Genomic DNA, 19,171 nt, shown 5'->3' on the forward strand with positions numbered 1-19,171 from the left:
CTTCAACACATTTTGTGTAAGTACTGGTAGAAGTTTAAATCCTTAGTTTGTGCTTGTTGACTTGTAGAGCTACTACATGCCCAGTATTACCTGGTCTTTGTTATGTTATCCAGGTAAAATATACTGTGAGTTTTCTTAACTAACATTTTACCACATTGTTACCATGATGTCCATTTAGAGATACCAGAAAAGTTAAAGAAGAAGAAAAATGGGTAAGTCGTAGAATGGAGTGGCAGTTGGTGGAGAGAAAGGAGCAGACGAGTGTTAGATAACATAAACATGTTAATCACTATGGCACAAAGACAGTTTGAAAGGAGTGTCAGATGAGTGAAAAAGTAGAAGAAAGAATGGGAAGAAGTGACCTTGAAGAAGCATGGGAGTTGTTTAGTGGTGCACAATTGTGAGACTTTCTAAGCTGTCCTGTACAACATCTCCAGCTTGACTGGAATCACAGGTTTTGAGCTTTGAAATAAAGGAGGGATCAGCTCTTCCTAATTTGTTCAGTCAAAATCTTCCAGGCTGCAAGTGTCAGTTTTGATAAAGGATGTTCATTACAACCAGCCTTAAAGTCAGAAGGTCTGCAAAGGGTATTCTGCATTTAGTGGTAGTCCTTAAGGAATTGGTGGTGAGTTTTTACTTTAAATTTCTGAGATACAGGTGGGTAACAGCTAATGATAAGTAAGTTCAATCTGAGAGTGCTTAGGGGCAGAATAACTCTAGCTGCGATCTCTATCTAGTTTGCATTTGAAGAATAGTAGATTGGTGGTCTTCTTTGTTTGTTGGATTTGGAGCTGACAGCTTTAGAGTATGTCCTTCTGTAAAAGATCAGAGAGATGGTTAGTACAGTACACTGAAGTCTTGGAAGAATCAAATGTCTGACTATACATCTCCAAGCCAGAGGTATAAGAAAGTGAGCAACTTTATGAAAGAGCTGAAGTTTGGTGCTTTCTGGAAAATTTGTCCTTTGGAGTAGGGTAAAGTTGTATTTCTAGTATTTCTAAGTATTTAGGGGTGATCAGCTGAACAAAGGGATTATAAAATGGATCTATTAAATAGCTGAGCATTATGTGCCCCTGGAAGTACTATGTGCTTTTTTAATATATGGCTCCTTTATTTCCCTGATTACCAACTTTATGACAAATTCAAACATAATAAACAATCCCCAGTTTCAAGAAAGAGTAACAGTCAGTATATAATACTGTAAAAATAATTTAGCAGGTAAGATATGAAATAGGATAAAAAAGCAAAATAGTTATATTTGAGAAGATTTCTTAATATTAAAAATCTGTCAGGCAGTGTGCATTAATGATACAAGAATGAGGAACAGAATCAGGTTTTCCTTATCTTTATAGTCACACCTATACAACGTCTGACCCTTTGGTTTACATGACACCCAGAAATAAGGAAGTAATTTGTGTAGCTGATTCCTGATGCCCTTTTTCTCTTTGAATGTCTGACCAGCCATTAAATGATTACCTAAGACTATTAAAATTGTAGAAATGTCTTAATGTAAATATTAAAATGTGTATTTCAAATATACAGTTTCTCAACAGTACTTTTCTAAGATCAAAATATATTGATAAATACATTTAAATGTCTCCATTGCAACATAGTGACACTTGTCTGATCGACTCACATAACTGATATCATAAAACAGCAATGTCATTTGAATATAGACAGCATTGAATATAAAAAAAAATCACTAAAAAGATTCTTTTGCAGAGACACAATCCACCCCTCCACCCTCTGACATGGGGACTGCACTCCAACTTTATTTCTCTATTTATCTATATTTAATCTTCTGGAACAAAATCTGGAAAGTTGCACATTAGTGTTCATACATAAAAGTATTACTCAGTGTCTCAATAACAAGCCTGGCACCCCTTTAAATATAAACATCCATAGTCATATGACTTTTAAATAAACCAATTAAAAAGCGATGCACTTAATAAGCCAATCCATAATGATATATTTCAACAAATGAATTAGCTTTTACTTTAGTAAAGGCACCAATGAAAATGTATTATTTAGGTTAGGAGAAACATGTTACCCCTGTGCATCCTTATAAGATGTCTGGGCTATCTCATCTGGATCAGCTTAATCTAAATGAAGTGTGTTTACATCTGTGTTCTCCTAGTTACCAAGCATCTCACGCTGTGACAGGAAATGACCACGGCGACTGTGTAAGGAAACATCATTTCTACTACTTGTACCTATGATTGTTTTCTGTTTGTCATTACCTCAAGCTTACAATCATAGATTTGGATGGAAGTGCAGACTGAACTGTGTGAGACCACAGCTATCTCACTTAAAAAGTCCAAACTCGTTCAGTGACCACAAGACTACCTTGTTGCCTCAGTGCAGTTCTGTCTCATGCTCTGCCTTATCCTCACTAAAGAACTTGGATCTAGTGCAAACAATTGAAACTACCCATCGTTTATCACAAAAACTTGGTAGCCTGCAGTGATATTGCAGTAGATTTAGTGCTGAGAATCTCATAATTCAGATACTCATGCTTGTGAACAGTAGAACAAATTCTAACATTTTAACAACAAAAAAAATTTGCAGGTTCAAGCTCTTCTGTACCTTCCAATTTTTATTTCCCTCACTCAGATGTCACTGTAATTTGCAGAAAGTATCAACACTGACCAGCAGAGTAAAGTCTGTCTTGCTATTTCACTGTCCGGCTGTGGGACTGGGCAGTCTATGAAGCAGCCACATATAAGTAATAGTATGTTGTTCACATGTTTCACCATTAAGAAACACGGCTGAGCTTCTATGTCTAAGCAGGTGTGCTAACAAGCTCTGGTGATTCAAGCAATGGAAAGTCAGCCATGAACAAGACACTTGTTGTGTCTTGTTGTGTCTTTCGGCTTTTCCAGGTTAGGGGTCGCCACAGCGGAACTCCGGTCCACTAATGATTGGCAGTTGATTTTTTTGCCAGAAATTCCTTCACTAAGGGTAGCTGCCCAACAAAGGGTAGCTGCCCAACAAAAACAAAGCACTCCTCTTTTTTTTCCTTGAAGAGTGCCATGGCTTCAGATTTAGAGCTGCTGATTCTCATCCCAGCTGCTCCATACTCAGCAGAGAAATTCTCAAAAGTCACAGGTAGGTAAGACCAAAAGGCAGCATCACCTGGAAAGAATGAACACATAACCTGTATATCCTCAGATTTAACATTATGCCAACCCAGTCTTGATGTTTTACATATGGAAATCACAAACAGAAGTGGTGACACAAGGCATCCATGATGGAAATGAACACCAGCCATGAATAAATTTGCCTTAGTTCCCCTGTAGTCCCATAGGGGATTGATAACACGTAGCAGTGATTCCTATGCCCCATATTCCCTTAGGAGCTCCTACAGTACCCAAAGAGGCTTGCCTTAGTAGAAGCACAGAACAATGCAGACTTGCTTAGTAACTTCCCTCCAAGCCTCATGCAACTGTGAAAGGCTAAAGAGCTGGTCTAGTCTGTACTGTTACTCTTGAGCATGAGTCCGAGCTATCAGCTAGAGTGTCATCTCTGGCACTCGGGCATAAGAATTCCTAAAGAAGGAGGAAAAGTGTGATCCATCTCTAGTCTGAACACCCCCTCTAATCCCCTTTGTTAAAGTGTTGACCACCATACTATAGTCTGCCAGCAAATATTAAACACTGACAAGTTTTACTGATACTTTTTGCAGTGTGCTCAACTACATTCTGTATCTTTCTTTTCTTATTTATTGGTTCCACTTATTTAACAAAAAAAAAAATCAATTTCCTGAACAGGAGATATTTAGAAATGGTTTCAGTGTAAAAAAGCTTTAAACGTAAGAATGGGACAGAGCTCCTGAATCCTCTCAAATGAAACTATATAATATGAGGGTTTATGTTTTTTTCATTGAAACGTTGTTTCAGAATTCTGTTTAATGAATTATGTCTCGTTGAGTTGTAGTTGTAATCAACTCTCTCTCTCTCTCTCTCTCTCTATATATATATATATATATATATGTGTGTTCTGAAATTAAATGATACACCCAAACATCAACATTTACAAAGTCAACCACAAAAACTCAGCTTTGCAAACATCGACATGCTACTACACGTGCCCTAAGCAACGCTCTCAGTGCATGTAAAACATAAACTTAAAAAATAAAATATAATATTGTTATTTGCAGGGAGCAAGGCCCCCTGCACACCAACATTGTTTTTGGAGAGAGCAAGCCCTCCCTGCACACCACAATCCCTGTTAATTATATATAATTACTCCGAGATCGCACAGTTTCAGGGAAGGGTATCCAAGAAATGTGAGATAGATAGATAGATAGATAGATAGATAGATAGATAGATAGATAGATAGATAGATAGATAGATAGACAGATAGACAGACAGAACTCTGCCACAATAACTTAAGTCCCAACCTCCTTGATCAAATGCAGTTATCTGTCCTAAACAAGTGAACACCATCAACAGGACTAACAAATCACACAGAACACAGGTCATTTTTTTTAGCAGGGTAACAAGAAATCTTGTATTCTCCATGTGGGGACTTTGCCACTACTTCACCCTAAGCTCAACAGTCCCACACATTTAGGGAAAGGAGAAACACCATGCCAAAGTGAACATGGCAATCACATGACCTGTGATGTCATAGCTGAATCACTATATTAAGAAACACAGACAATGAAAGGTAACCTCAGACAAATGGTGCTTAGAAAATAATTCACAGGGACAGAGGCATAGTAGGAAATCTTATATAAACACAGATACAGAAAGCTAAATGGCATTGTGGTGCCAGAAGGAATCCAGTGATCTGATGCTAAGGGAATTCAATTCTTACTTCATTAACTATAATTGAGGAGCAGAGAAGCCATACCAGGATAGGGGGAATAGAGCTCATTTGACAGTTTAGGAATGGGGTGACTCTTCAAACCCCACAACTAATGTATTCTATCTATTTCTGTGCCATCCTGTTTCCTCAGTTCTGTCATAAAAAAGTGAACAACAACAACCACCTGCCCCATTATCTGTGGCCTGCCTACAAATAAAGGGAAGTGTGCCTGCATGCTACTGTTGTTTTCTAATGCACACAAATCCACATGCATCATTGTTTAAATGGTTGCTTTAAAAAGCTGAGTGTGGCTTTGTGTAAAATGGTGAACAAGTGCATTGTGATATATACATATTGTACTTACCAACTGTTAAGAGAGCACACATGATTGTTTGCCACTGCTATTGCATACCTGCATAAAAATATAAAAAGCATATGTTAGACACTGGAAGACCAGAATGCAATTCTTTGTTTTACAATACTTTCTGTATGCTTCTTTTCAGGCACAAGTCTGGAAACAAGAAACAAAAACAAAAAATGCATAGGACGCTAATAGTACAAAGGTTTTATTTAGCATGCATTTCAAGATTAAAAAAAAAAACATAAAAATGTCAAAAGCAATTGTCAAAGAATTTAATAAAATAGTTATTATGTCTCAACTTCTGCACTACTGTACATTGTCATCTTTGGACCCCTATATCTCCATCACTGCATTTTCTTTGTCATTCATTATATGTATAATCAAATATTACAGCTGTGAGTGGTCTCATTTCTTAGGACCACCTCAAATTTTAAATAATAGGGATGGACAACCCAGAAAAAAACAGTTTGCAGCAACAAAAACAGTTCAGAAAAAAATAAAGTTATCTGTAGTAATTCTACAACTAGTAATGATTAGTAATGCCAAAATATGCTGAGATAGGATTTTCAAAACTGTGTGCTAAAAATTCCTTATTTCATGGTTTAAAAACAATTCAGAAACATTTTACCATGATTTCTTGTACTTGTTCCTGCATTTAGAATTCAGTTCTTTCCAATCCTGATTCAAATTATCTTACAGAGTTAAGGTCTTGCTATAGTCTATTTAAAGCAAAATTACAAAAGAACAATTGCTTCTAAACACATGCATTTATTTATTATGATTTATGTATTTTACTTTGTTAGCAGGGTAAGTGGGCTGGTCGAAGGATGACCCTTGCCAAGTCTCAGTAACAATTTCATTCTGTATGAAACAGAGAAACAAAATCGATACATGGAGCTCTGACAGGCATACAAAACAACTGTTACATTATGCACAGAAATGTAATTTGCTGTACATATTTACCAAATTCATATTTGCAAAAGTGAATGCTGCTAGTTAGATACACAGCTGATGCATGCTTCAGAGTGACTACAGTTTGTCAATAGAGTACAGCAGATGAGTAGAGATTTATGTAATGTCACAATTGCTTATCTGCTGACAAGTTAACTGTTATCTAATCTAATCAAGTGCATTTATATTATTCTTTGATATGAGCAAGTAGGATTTCCCATAAAATGTTCCCGAGCTTTTTCCGTTTCTATTATTTTTTGGCAATTTTCGTTCATGTTTAATACTTTATATCAAACAGTTTACAATACAAATTTAACCCATTTTTGATTAACACATTTGATTTATTTAAATTAAATTGAAATATACCTTTGTAGAATAGACACAGACCATTAATAATATGACCAGGTAAAATATGCTGGTGAAAGGAGACAGGAAGCTTATCGACTTTGCTCTGTGCAAAAGATGTAATCCATATCCTTCCTGTCCCCATACTTTGATAATTTTAACTTTTCACCTGCCCTACGGCTTGTTTATCAGATCACTTAATTTTTACTGTACCATGCACATATGCAAAAAATGTAGGCATGTGAACTGACTGTTGAAAATGGAAGCACGCCATGTTAAATGCACAAGGTCACGATTGTATACCCCAGACAACAAAGTTCAGAGCAAAATGACATTTGGAGGAGGTGTTAACGAGAAGAAGAAATAGCCATCAAACTATTGATTAGGGTGGGAGGTTGGCCTAATGATGAAGGTCTTTACCTTACAGACACAAGGTGCAGGGTTTGATTCTCACATAGGGCAACTGGCTAGGCTTAAAATAGCCCCCAAGGGCAGTTAGCCCAGTAATAATCTATGAACCTATGAACCTATTACCTACAGACTGAAGCATGCTGTCAGGCTGAGAGGTGTCAGTGAAAAAAAAACATTGTTTGGAGCTGTTGTATGAAGCACCCATTCCAGAAAATTAGATTTCATTCTTCTTCTGAGGTAAAGATTGCTTAAGCCTCAAGAATAATGTATTTATTTCTGGTGGGTGAACCCAAGTGAGGGGAGACAGTACATCAGTCAAACAGGTTAAACAATAAGAAGCATTACCAGGGACTGTGGAACATGGTGCATGAGGACAATCGGACAATCTTGAACAAGTACCTTCTGAAGAAACAACAATACAAAGTGCAACATGGCTACCCAGAATATGGGCAAAGAAAATTGGAATAAAACTACAAACAATTGGGATGTAGTGGACAGTGGTAAAATGTAACTGCAGATAACTGGGAATCATTTTTTCAGTGTGAGATATGCAAACATTCCATGGGACTCATGGGACCCGTGCATTGTCCTCCGTTTCTTGATTGTCACTGTCTCTCTCTCTCTCTCTCTGTGTCTCTCTGTCTTTTGTTGCCTGTATTGAAGAGCTTTGCAAAACTGACTTTAAAATAATTACTTGGATTTCATGCTTTGTAACAGCATGCAACCATAGGGTGATTCTTAGCATTTCCACAAACCTAGTAAGGATTGCACTGAAGGATAGTATTTTCCGCAACCATAGGGTGATTCTTAGCATGTCCACAAACCTAGTAAGGATTGCACTGAAGGATAGTATTTTCCGCAACCATAGGGTGATTCTTAGCATTTCCACAAACCTAGTAAGGATTGCACTGAAGGATAGTATTTTCTGCAACCATAGGGTGATTCTTAGCATGTCCACAAACCTAGTAAGGATTGCACTGAAGGATAGTATTTTCTGCAACCATAGGGTGATTCTTAGCATTTCCACAAACCTAGTAAGGATTGCACTGAAGGATAGTATTTTCTGCAACCATAGGGTGATTCTTAGCATTTCCACAAACCTAGTAAGGATTGCACTGAAGGATAGTATTTTCTGCAACCATAGGGTGATTCTTAGCATTTCCACAAACCTAGTAAGGATTGCACTGAAGGATAGTATTTTCTGCAACCATAGGGTGATTCTTAGCATTTCCACAAACCTAGTAAGGATTGCACTGAAGGATAGTATTTTCTGCAACCATAGGGTGATTCTTAGCATTTCCACAAACCTAGTAAGGATTGCACTGAAGGATAGTATTTTCTGCAACCATAGGGTGATTCTTAGCATTTCCACAAACCTAGTAAGGATTGCACTGAAGGATAGTATTTTCTGCAACCATAGGGTGATTCTTAGCATTTCCACAAACCTAGTAAGGATTGCACTGAAGGATAGTATTTTCTGCAACCATAGGGTGATTCTTAGCATTTCCACAAACCTAGTAAGGATTGCACTGAAGGATAGTATTTTCTGCAACCATAGGGTGATTCTTAGCATTTCCACAAACCTAGTAAGGATTGCACTGAAGGATAGTATTTTCCTCAACCATAGGGTGATTCTTAGCATTTCCACAAACCTAGTAAGGATTGCACTGAAGGATAGTATTTTCTGCAACCATAGGGTGATTCTTAGCATTTCCACAAACCTAGTAAGGATTGCACTGAAGGATAGTATTTTCTGCAACCATAGGGTGATTCTTAGCATTTCCACAAACCTAGTAAGGATTGCACTGAAGGATAGTATTTTCCGCAACCATAGGGTGATTCTTAGCATTTCCACAAACCTAGTAAGGATTGCACTGAAGGATAGTATTTTCCGCAACCATAGGGTGATTCTTAGCATTTCCACAAACCTAGTAAGGATTGCACTGAAGGATAGTATTTTCTGCAACCATAGGGTGATTCTTAGCATTTCCACAAACCTAGTAAGGATTGCACTGAAGGATAGTATTTTCCGCAACCATAGGGTGATTCTTAGCATTTCCACAAACCTAGTAAGGATTGCACTGAAGGATAGTATTTTCTGCAACCATAGGGTGATTCTTAGCATTTCCACAAACCTAGTAAGGATTGCACTGAAGGATAGTATTTTCTGCAACCATAGGGTGATTCTTAGCATTTCCACAAACCTAGTAAGGATTGCACTGAAGGATAGTATTTTCTGCAACCATAGGGTGATTCTTAGCATTTCCACAAACCTAGTAAGGATTGCACTGAAGGATAGTATTTTCTGCAACCATAGGGTGATTCTTAGCATTTCCACAAACCTAGTAAGGATTGCACTGAAGGATAGTATTTTCTGCAACCATAGGGTGATTCTTAGCATTTCCACAAACCTAGTAAGGATTGCACTGAAGGATAGTATTTTCCGCAACCATAGGGTGATTCTTAGCATTTCCACAAACCTAGTAAGGATTGCACTGAAGGATAGTATTTTCTGCAACCATAGGGTGATTCTTAGCATTTCCACAAACCTAGTAAGGATTGCACTGAAGGATAGTATTTTCTGCAACCATAGGGTGATTCTTAGCATTTCCACAAACCTAGTAAGGATTGCACTGAAGGATAGTATTTTCTGCAACCATAGGGTGATTCTTAGCATTTCCACAAACCTAGTAAGGATTGCACTGAAGGATAGTATTTTCTGCAACCATAGGGTGATTCTTAGCATTTCCACAAACCTAGTAAGGATTGCACTGAAGGATAGTATTTTCTGCAACCATAGGGTGATTCTTAGCATGTCCACAAACCTAGTAAGGATTGCACTGAAGGATAGTATTTTCTGCAACCATAGGGTGATTCTTAGCATTTCCACAAACCTAGTAAGGATTGCACTGAAGGATAGTATTTTCCGCAACCATAGGGTGATTCTTAGCATTTCCACAAACCTAGTAAGGATTGCACTGAAGGATAGTATTTTCTGCAACCATAGGGTGATTCTTAGCATTTCCACAAACCTAGTAAGGATTGCACTGAAGGATAGTATTTTCTGCAACCATAGGGTGATTCTTAGCATGTCCACAAACCTAGTAAGGATTGCACTGAAGGATAATATTTTCCTCAACCATAGGGTGATTCTTAGCATGTCCACAAACCTAGTAAGGATTGCACTGAAGGATAGTATTTTCCTCAACCATAGGGTGATTCTTAGCATGTCCACAAACCTAGTAAGGATTGCACTGAAGGATAGTATTTTCTGCAACCATAGGGTGATTCTTAGCATTTCCACAAACCTTGTAAGGATTGCACTGAAGGATAATATTTTCCTCAACCATAGGGTGATTCTTAGCATTTCCACAAACCTAGTAAGGATTGCACTGAAGGATAGTATTTTCCGCAACCATAGGGTGATTCTTAGCATTTCCACAAACCTAGTAAGGATTGCACTGAAGGATAGTATTTTCTGCAACCATAGGGTGATTCTTAGCATGTCCACAAACCTTCTAAGGATTGCACTGAAGGATAGTATTTTCTGCAACCATAGGGTGATTCTTAGCATTTCCACAAACCTAGTAAGGATTGCACTGAAGGATAGTATTTTCCTCAACCATAGGGTGATTCTTAGCATTTCCACAAACCTAGTAAGGATTGCACTGAAGGATAATATTTTCCTCAACCATAGGGTGATTCTTAGCATGTCCACAAACCTTCTAAGGATTGCACTGAAGGATAGTATTTTCTGCAACCATAGGGTGATTCTTAGCATTTCCACAAACCTAGTAAGGATTGCACTGAAGGATAGTATTTTCCTCAACCATAGGGTGATTCTTAGCATTTCCACAAACCTAGTAAGGATTGCACTGAAGGATGGTATTTTCTGCAACCATAGGGTGATTCTTAGCATTTCCACAAACCTAGTAAGGATTGCACTGAAGGATAGTATTTTCCTCAACCATAGGGTGATTCTTAGCATTTCCACAAACCTAGTAAGGATTGCACTGAAGGATAGTATTTTCTGCAACCATAGGGTGATTCTTAGCATTTCCACAAACCTAGTAAGGCTTGCACTGAAGGATAGTATTTTCCTCAACCATAGGGTGATTCTTAGCATGTCCACAAACCTAGTAAGGATTGCACTGAAGGATAGTATTTTCTGCAACCATAGGGTGATTCTTAGCATTTCCACAAACCTAGTAAGGATTGCACTGAAGGATAGTATTTTCTGCAACCATAGGGTGATTCTTAGCATTTCCACAAACCTAGTAAGGATTGCACTGAAGGATAATATTTTCCACAACCATAGGGTGATTCTTAGCATTTCCACAAACCTAGTAAGGATTGCACTGAAGGATAATATTTTCCTCAACCATAGGGTGATTCTTAGCATTTCCACAAACCTAGTAAGGATTGCACTGAAGGATAGTATTTTCTGCAACCATAGGGTGATTCTTAGCATTTCCACAAACCTAGTAAGGATTGCACTGAAGGATAGTATTTTCCTTTGGTCACTTTATAAGAAGAATAATGTAGTACAAATACAAGTTACTGACCACTAGGAAAGCTAGCTATTTATGTACATGTATTAAGATACTTCTAGAAGCTTACAAAGAAGCTCTATTTATACTCCCTACGTTATAGAACAATATGTGGGATTTGACTGATGTTTATAAAACCCAGATAAATACCTGTACTCCTGCCTGGGATTAAATAAGATGTTTTCATTTATTCAGTTGTTTCGGCTTAGACAAGCATTAAGTAGCCATCAGCTTATCTTTCTAGAAGGGTCATTGGCATACGGAGTATGCACTTCCAGAAATTTTTGGCAGAAATGGTAATATAGAAACCTTTAAAAAGAACCTGAATGGTTATTATGTTGACATATGTTGTAAAATTTTCATGGTAGATTTTTGGTTGTAAGCATGCATTTCGTTTGATTATTGGTTACTAAACATATTTCTCAGAAGGTATTAAAGAAAGAGGGAGAGACAAAGAGAATCAGGTGGGATAGCTGCTTATGTTCTAGGTGAGCAATGGACAGCAAAGGACCTCTCCTTCTATAAATGAGGTCATGGGTCTCAATCAAAAAGTAATAATTAAATGCAGTAAAATATAGCTATCTTGCATATTAATTAGTGTGTGTCTTTCAGCATAGTTGGTATTTTGCATTAGGAAGGTACATTCCTATTAGGAATTCCTATTATTAGAATTCAAGTCAGATTAGGACTGGAAATCTAAAAACTGTTTGAAATAAATCAGTAATGATAGCCTTTCTTAACTATAAGTAACAGAATTATAAATACAATTGCATAAGATAGCTATCATTCTGGGAAAAACAATGTCTTAGTTGTTCATGTAGAAGGTAGTAAGCAATGTGTAGCCACTACTGAATAAGTATGTATATTACCTTGCATATTTATTGTATATAATGCCATTCCATGCAAGTTTTATTAAGAGCAAAGATTTAGCTTGAATGACATGCCTGGTTCAAACAATTTTGACTATTTCATCTTAGCTTCACCCATGCAGAAATGTGCAATGTTGCTTAGCTGTGAATAATGACTTTGATATGTGAGTGCCTTGTCATGGAGTACAGATTACTTATTTAATGTGCTGTTGCCTTTTTCAATCAGCTTTTTTTTGTTACAAGGATTACAAAGTTAAACATTTCCAAGGATATGCAAGCACTTGTAAATAGGGAAGTAAAATAAGAAACCATGAACTGTGAGCACTTTTATGCAAACATTCAAATATGAGAACAATACTGTAAAATACTAAATACTGCGGTGGTGGTGCTGCGGTAGCGTTGTCGCCTCACAGTTAGACGTTGTCCATTCGATTATCAGTTAGAGCGTCTTCTGTGTGTCGATATGCGTGAATGGGCGTTCCTTCATTGAAGGTTGTGCGTTAGGCCCGGCAAACCAGCACATAAAAATCTACTGCCAATCATTAGCGGACTGGAGTTCCGCTGTGGCGACCCCTAAGCAGGAAAAGCCGAAAGACACAACCAAACTGTAAAATACTAAATGAGAGCTCAGTGGAGCCAAAACCTATTTAATTAAACAAAAAACTTCTGATTTATAAGAAGCAAAGTGGAAAAAATGACATGCTTTCTTTGGACAGGTCTTTCACAAACAACTCTCTCATCACATGACTGCTAGCAACAGAACTATAACACAGAGAGGATTCAACACTTGTTACAGCACTCAAATAGCATTACTAAAATTTGTATAGGAAGTAGTCATACGCTGTAATAATAAGAAAGCTATTACTGTCCTATTCTGAGACTTAATTAAAACAGCTCTTGTAGGAAATCAATATTTGCTGCTCCACAGATGAAATAGGATGGGGAAACTATTATGTTAGGCTTCTTCAAATCACATCTCTGCAAAAGAAAACAATATCAGTTAGCAGAATGCTTTCTCTGTCTAGCAGCTTCATGACCAGCATTGGTGCCCCACAAGGATTAGCCCTGGGTTTCATTTTCTGTACCATATTTCCCATAATATGTTCCATCATACAAATGGAACCACCTTAATAAAGTATGTTGATGACTTTACCACTGCCCTCAGAGCAGCAATCAGTAAACTCAAGGAGGCAATGCAAGGAGCTCTCAGCAAATTATAAACCTGACCCAATGGAAACTCCCTAATTGTAAATGAAAAGAAAAACAAAATAATATTCTATATTGACAGAAATGAACTTAGAACAGGAACACACAACTTGTCTTTCTCTTGCTGGAGCCACTTCTGAGACTGGTTTTACAACATCGGAAATATATTGGAATAACTATGGAGAGTAACTTCTACTGCAAATAACAAACTAGTAATGATAGAACTTCACAAGCAGATTAGAGCCCTGTATAATCTAAAGCACAACCTACTACCAACAGCAAGAATGAAGATAGCTGAAGCATTACAGTTACCAAAACTGTTCTGCAAAATCTCTGATGTTAGAAATCTAATCAAAAATGTAAGCAACATAAACTAAAAAGACACTGTTCTACTCACATCAGTACCTTAACTTCAAAACCTGCACTGGATAGTATGCAAAAACAGAGTACATATAGCTACCACTCATTCACACGCTACTATACACCAAACTGACATCCATACTAAAGTGGTATAGACCTGTACACCTTGCTTAGTTACTCATCAGATGCCAGTCAATTGCATTCTTCAAACAGCCTTCTACTAAGCATGAACAAAACCAAATATAGTGATAAAGCCCCAGTCTTATCTAAACGGAACATGCACAATCAAAGATATCATCTCCTTTAAACACTAGTGCAAAATGTTTCCAGTCCAGTGACATGTACAGATGTTTCCAGTCCAGTGACATGTACAGATGTTTCCAGTCCAGTGACATGTACAGATGTTTCCAGTCCAGTGACATGTACAAATGTTTCCAGTCCAGTGACATGTACAGATGTTTCCAGTCCAGTGACATGTACAGATGGCAGTATCAGTTGGCCTTCTTACCTTTCTATTTCCTGGTCACAACGTAAGTGTAAACCTCTATAAATGGTTGTCATGTGATGGGTAACTAAGAAAGATGTACAAATCTGTTCAGCCAAACATAAAGTCATTTACAATTCCTTCCATGTGTACTTGGTGTACTAAGTTCATAATATTAATGCCAGCATCCTTACTGGGATAATATCGGTACAAGAGATGTCTCCTCTCTTTTATGCAGCTTACATTTTTGGGTTAATTATGTACAACCTGTACAATATATTTGTATGCAACCGGCTGCTATTATATAACAAAATAATGGAATCTGTTTAAGTGGTATGAATGATGGCTACCTAGGCAACTTCTTGTAATGTAAAGTTTTAATTCCAAGAAAATGTCTCCAATGTACTGTATTAATACTTAGAAAATATATTACATGTGCAAAATGTTCTTATATTACATCTACATGTCGTTCTAGCTCAAACGAAAATATGAATGTAGCTACTTATAATGTATTGTTCTGTTTCTAAAACCGTACTTAAGATATGTAATGTGCCCCCCCCCCGAAAATTAACTTAATCCTAGTAGAGCTAACCCAGTTAACAAAAGAATAAATAAATAACTTAAGACTGATCTGTAATTAAGCTGATGATAGGTTTACACTTTGTTATGGAGTCTTATTATATTCTAATAAAGACAAATATGGTTTACTATCACAAGGCTGAAACCCACAATCCTGAAATGTATAACCCTGGTAAAATAATATAGAATAATAAAACACTGAAGACCAAGATGTCAAAATTCTGGACTTGTCTCCCCCCATGCAGGATGCATGTTAACACTTGTTCTTGGATTTACAGTGGTAGTATTCAGTATTCAAGGTTATTAGATATTCTGGTCTTCAGCATTTTGGTTGTCTATATTATATTATCGGGATTATGCATTTCAGGATTGTGGGCTTCAACCTTGTGATAGTAAACTGCCAAATATATACTAGTGCAATAATCACTGTTAATGGTCTATGATTTCAACATGGTGGTTGTGACTGTCTTCACAGCCCTCTCAACTTGACAATGAACAGTGGATAGTTACGAATGTTGTCCATGCGTTGGAACTCCCATCGATTGGAGCATTTTTTGGCATCCTGGACTGCACACTTTATGGACGGTTATGTGGTATCATTATATCTAAAACTGCAAAGAGTACAATGGAAATATACCAAGGATATCCATGGATGTGAAAATGTAAGTTATTATGAAATACTAAAATATCTGAACTTGTACAGTGTCTCTTACAGATATTTAAGAGGAAATCTTATTCAGGTATATAGAGCATTTAGTGACAACTACCTCTGGGAATGTTTGGGGTTATCAAAAAGTTCTAGAGAATCATCAGATAACCTCTGTAGAAGGTTCTACAGGAATGAGAAGTGCACTAATTGGCTCTCTGACAGAGTAGGTGATGCATGGAACAGACTACCAAATTACATTAAAGCAAGTACTAGTTTAAATATTTTTAAGAACAGCCTGGACACATTATGGGAACAAGTGTTTAGTTATATTGGCAGCCTAGAAGGGCATTAATGTCTGTGCTTGAAATATTTGTATGCATGTGTATCTGTAATCTGTAGCCTTCAAACACAGATCTCAGTGCAATGATCACACATTTGCTTGTAGTTGCCTATTCATGATCCCGAGAAGCTCTAAAGCATCACAAATCAAATACAAACAGTATTGATACTGAAATAAATCTCTTCTTATCTTTCTTCATGCTTTCTCTGGAACAGAATACAAATTATTTCTCTTCCTAAGTGATTACTGTCATGCACAGTAAACACAGTACAGTTTCTTGCCTTTTTATTGATTTGAACTGACAGTCCTGGCTGTTACAACACAACATGAGATCTTTATTTGCTCTTAACTATTCCCAAATGTGACTCATATTCTTGTCAACATTTCCTTCATTAAGTTACTTGGCATTATTAATTTATTGGCTTTAGATATCAAGCCTTGTATGCAATATATCTCTTTGATGAATAAAATTATGGCTGTATTTCATTCCTGACAGCACAGTTCTATTTTGCGAACCTCTTATGGTTATTTTTTAAATCTACATTTTCAGTATGCTACAGAAGCCCTTTAAGCTTATTTTCAGTCATCTAGCTAATTGTGGAATGATCCATTGAATTCCAATTCATCATAAGAAAACTTTCCTGCTGCTCTGGCAAATACGAATGTTTCAGCAAATTTATTTTATGTATCTATTTTTCTGGGTGATACTTCACAACAAAGTTGCACTTCTTTAACTACATCAACATTCTCTGTGTTCTTTGTGATGGTTTTGACAATGATTTTTCAAATAACCCATGCAATGACAGTCTGTTTCACGCAAACACTTACCCATAATATTTTCATAGAACGTTTCACAACATTACACTTTAGCAAACAGCTGTTTTCTATTTGTGCATATATTTTCTGACACTTTGTAACGGCTACTGCTTTGTTTTCTTGCAGAATCAGTGTACCATTTTAATTATGTCTTGTATCTACTTTAAATGTGACTGATTTATGTAAGTATCTCTTTTCTGCTCTGTACTACAGTACCATTCCACATATTCTTCCAAAAATTTCCTTAACTGCAAACATAGTTCTGACATATTCTTAAGCTTTTAAAGATATTGTGTCATCATACTAAGACATTTCATGACAGCTGGTTCATTCCCTGGAGGTGGCATCTGCATTACTGCTCTGACTTACTCACAGTTTGATTTCAAGCTTCATATACTAACAGAAGGCACAGTTGTTGAATTTCTTTAACAGCCTTAGAGTTTTGTTTAGCTTGAGCTGGCTCCTTTTCATTTCCTGGGATTCATAAAGGTTATCACTAAGTGTATGCTAAGCATGTACACTTTCTGCATTCAAGAACATCCCTACCACACTGCTTGTGTTGTCTACTCACTCAGAAAGGCTACACTAAGGGTACACATAGTGTAGACTTAGTGGTAACATTTATGGATCCCAAAAATGTCTTTAGCATCTCATTCTCACATCATACTTGTCTATGATCTGTCCTCACATCAGAATGTTATCAATAATGTTAAGAACAACATCAAGCCTTTAGATTATCTGTACAATAGCTCTCTGAAGTACTTCAGGTGCTAATAAATTAGCATAAAAATGGAAGCTAGAAAAATCTGCATCTTTGCATATGTGAATCAAAACTACATTGATTTGAACTTCCCTCATCAAGATTAAATTGGCAAAATCCCTGGATAGCATCAATCACAGAGATTTTTTTTGTTCCTGAATGGAAGATACAACTTCTTAAATTGCATAAAGGGGCAGTGTTTCATTGTTTTATTAAGATCGTAGCTGTAATTATTTTATTAATGTTAACTTGCTCTCTGTTATGTGCTGATTTGTATTGACTATTTGTAAGGTGTGCAAAAGGAAAGGATGTCAGGCATAAGCTGCAACAGTCAGCACATTATACATTTTCTTTTTCCATCAACATTGTTGAATGTTCACATTATCATTATACAAGTTGAGATGGTACAACTCTGTCTCATCACTTTGAGATAAAGCCTAATAGTTCCCCTTTCACGTTCCAAACAACTTCTTGGTAGTCATTCCTACGGCACTTCTACTGCAGGCATCTCCAAAGCAATAATAATTCATAAATCAGCTATTAAACAAATTAATATTAGCCTGTTTCTTCACTTTTCTTTACATTTGTTGATACAGTTACTCTGGCTTGGCATAGCACACTTTCAAAGGAAATCCCCAGAGAAAAGCTGTATAATGAAAAGCTACAATCTAATTGGGAAATATTTTATAATAGCAGTTATTAATTCAATCTGAAACAGAACAAAGAAAGAAAGTAATGGAGTGGTTGCATTTTATGACTGATTTATATACCTTTTTGTGTTAGTAGCTAGGCATGCTACAGATGAAAGCAAATAGTATAACCAGTATTACTGAGGATTCGTATGCAACTAATCAACACTGAGTATTTGTAATGCCTATGACCACTCTCTTCTGTTTTTCCAGTACACAATGGCCTCGTCATGTCCAGCACTCAAAGCACCCTACAGTCTGCAGCCACATCCTTTCTTTTTCTCCTGACTGTTAGTGAAAAACATACCTAATGTCAAATGTCAGAGACCTGCACCATGGTGATGCACCCACCTAATATACCCTGTCGCCATCACTTGTACATATTCAGAAGCCACAGAAGGTCATTAGTACCTCTGCTGATATGTTTCTAGTTTCACCCAATTTAATCACCCCAAGAGGTGGGAAATAAATCCATTGTGCCCCCACCCTGCATGCTAGAGATCAATTAAAACATCATAGGACTCTCAAACAGACATGGCTTTATTTCTTGTTTTCTCATATAAATAAGGCGACTGCTATATAAAATCATTTAAGACATATTTCCATAGTAAATGTCTTACCAAGCCAACAACAATGTACCTTATTCTAGCTGAATCAATTGCTATTCCTAAAAGGGCCTAATGATTAGCTTTACACATCTCACAACCATCGTAAACATTACAAATAGCTTGCAGCTGACCCCCCCTCTCTGTGTCTCTCTTTTTTTCTCATTCTCCATCTTTGTTGTTTTACTCATTAGTTTGTCACAATCCGTACCGTGGTGTGCTTGGCACAGTGGTACACCGAGTAATAGTATCACGATCCGTACCGTGGTGTGCTTGGCACAATGGTACAGCGAGTAATAGTATCACAATCTGTACTGTGATGTGCTTGGCACAGTGGTACAGTGAATAATAGTATCACGATCTGTACTGTGGTGTGCGTGGCAC

At 37.0% G+C, this 19,171-nt stretch overlaps 1 protein-coding gene across 2 annotated transcripts in view; it reads right to left on the minus strand.

The window, feature by feature from the left end:
* Positions 1-19,171, minus strand: part of LOC122788856 (transmembrane protein 150A-like) — a 738,717-nt gene that overhangs the window by 314,635 nt on the left and 404,911 nt on the right. For both annotated transcript variants that reach the window (XM_044055755.1, XM_044055754.1), the window contains one exon: positions 5,177-5,224. In XM_044055755.1, the coding sequence (XP_043911690.1) occupies positions 5,177-5,224 (48 nt within the window). The remainder of the gene's footprint in view (positions 1-5,176; positions 5,225-19,171) is intronic.

This window comes from Protopterus annectens, chromosome 14.part0 (assembly GCF_019279795.1).
Source record: "Protopterus annectens isolate FY-2018-M chromosome 14.part0, PAN1.0, whole genome shotgun sequence".
Lineage (NCBI taxonomy): Eukaryota > Metazoa > Chordata > Ceratodontiformes > Protopteridae > Protopterus > Protopterus annectens.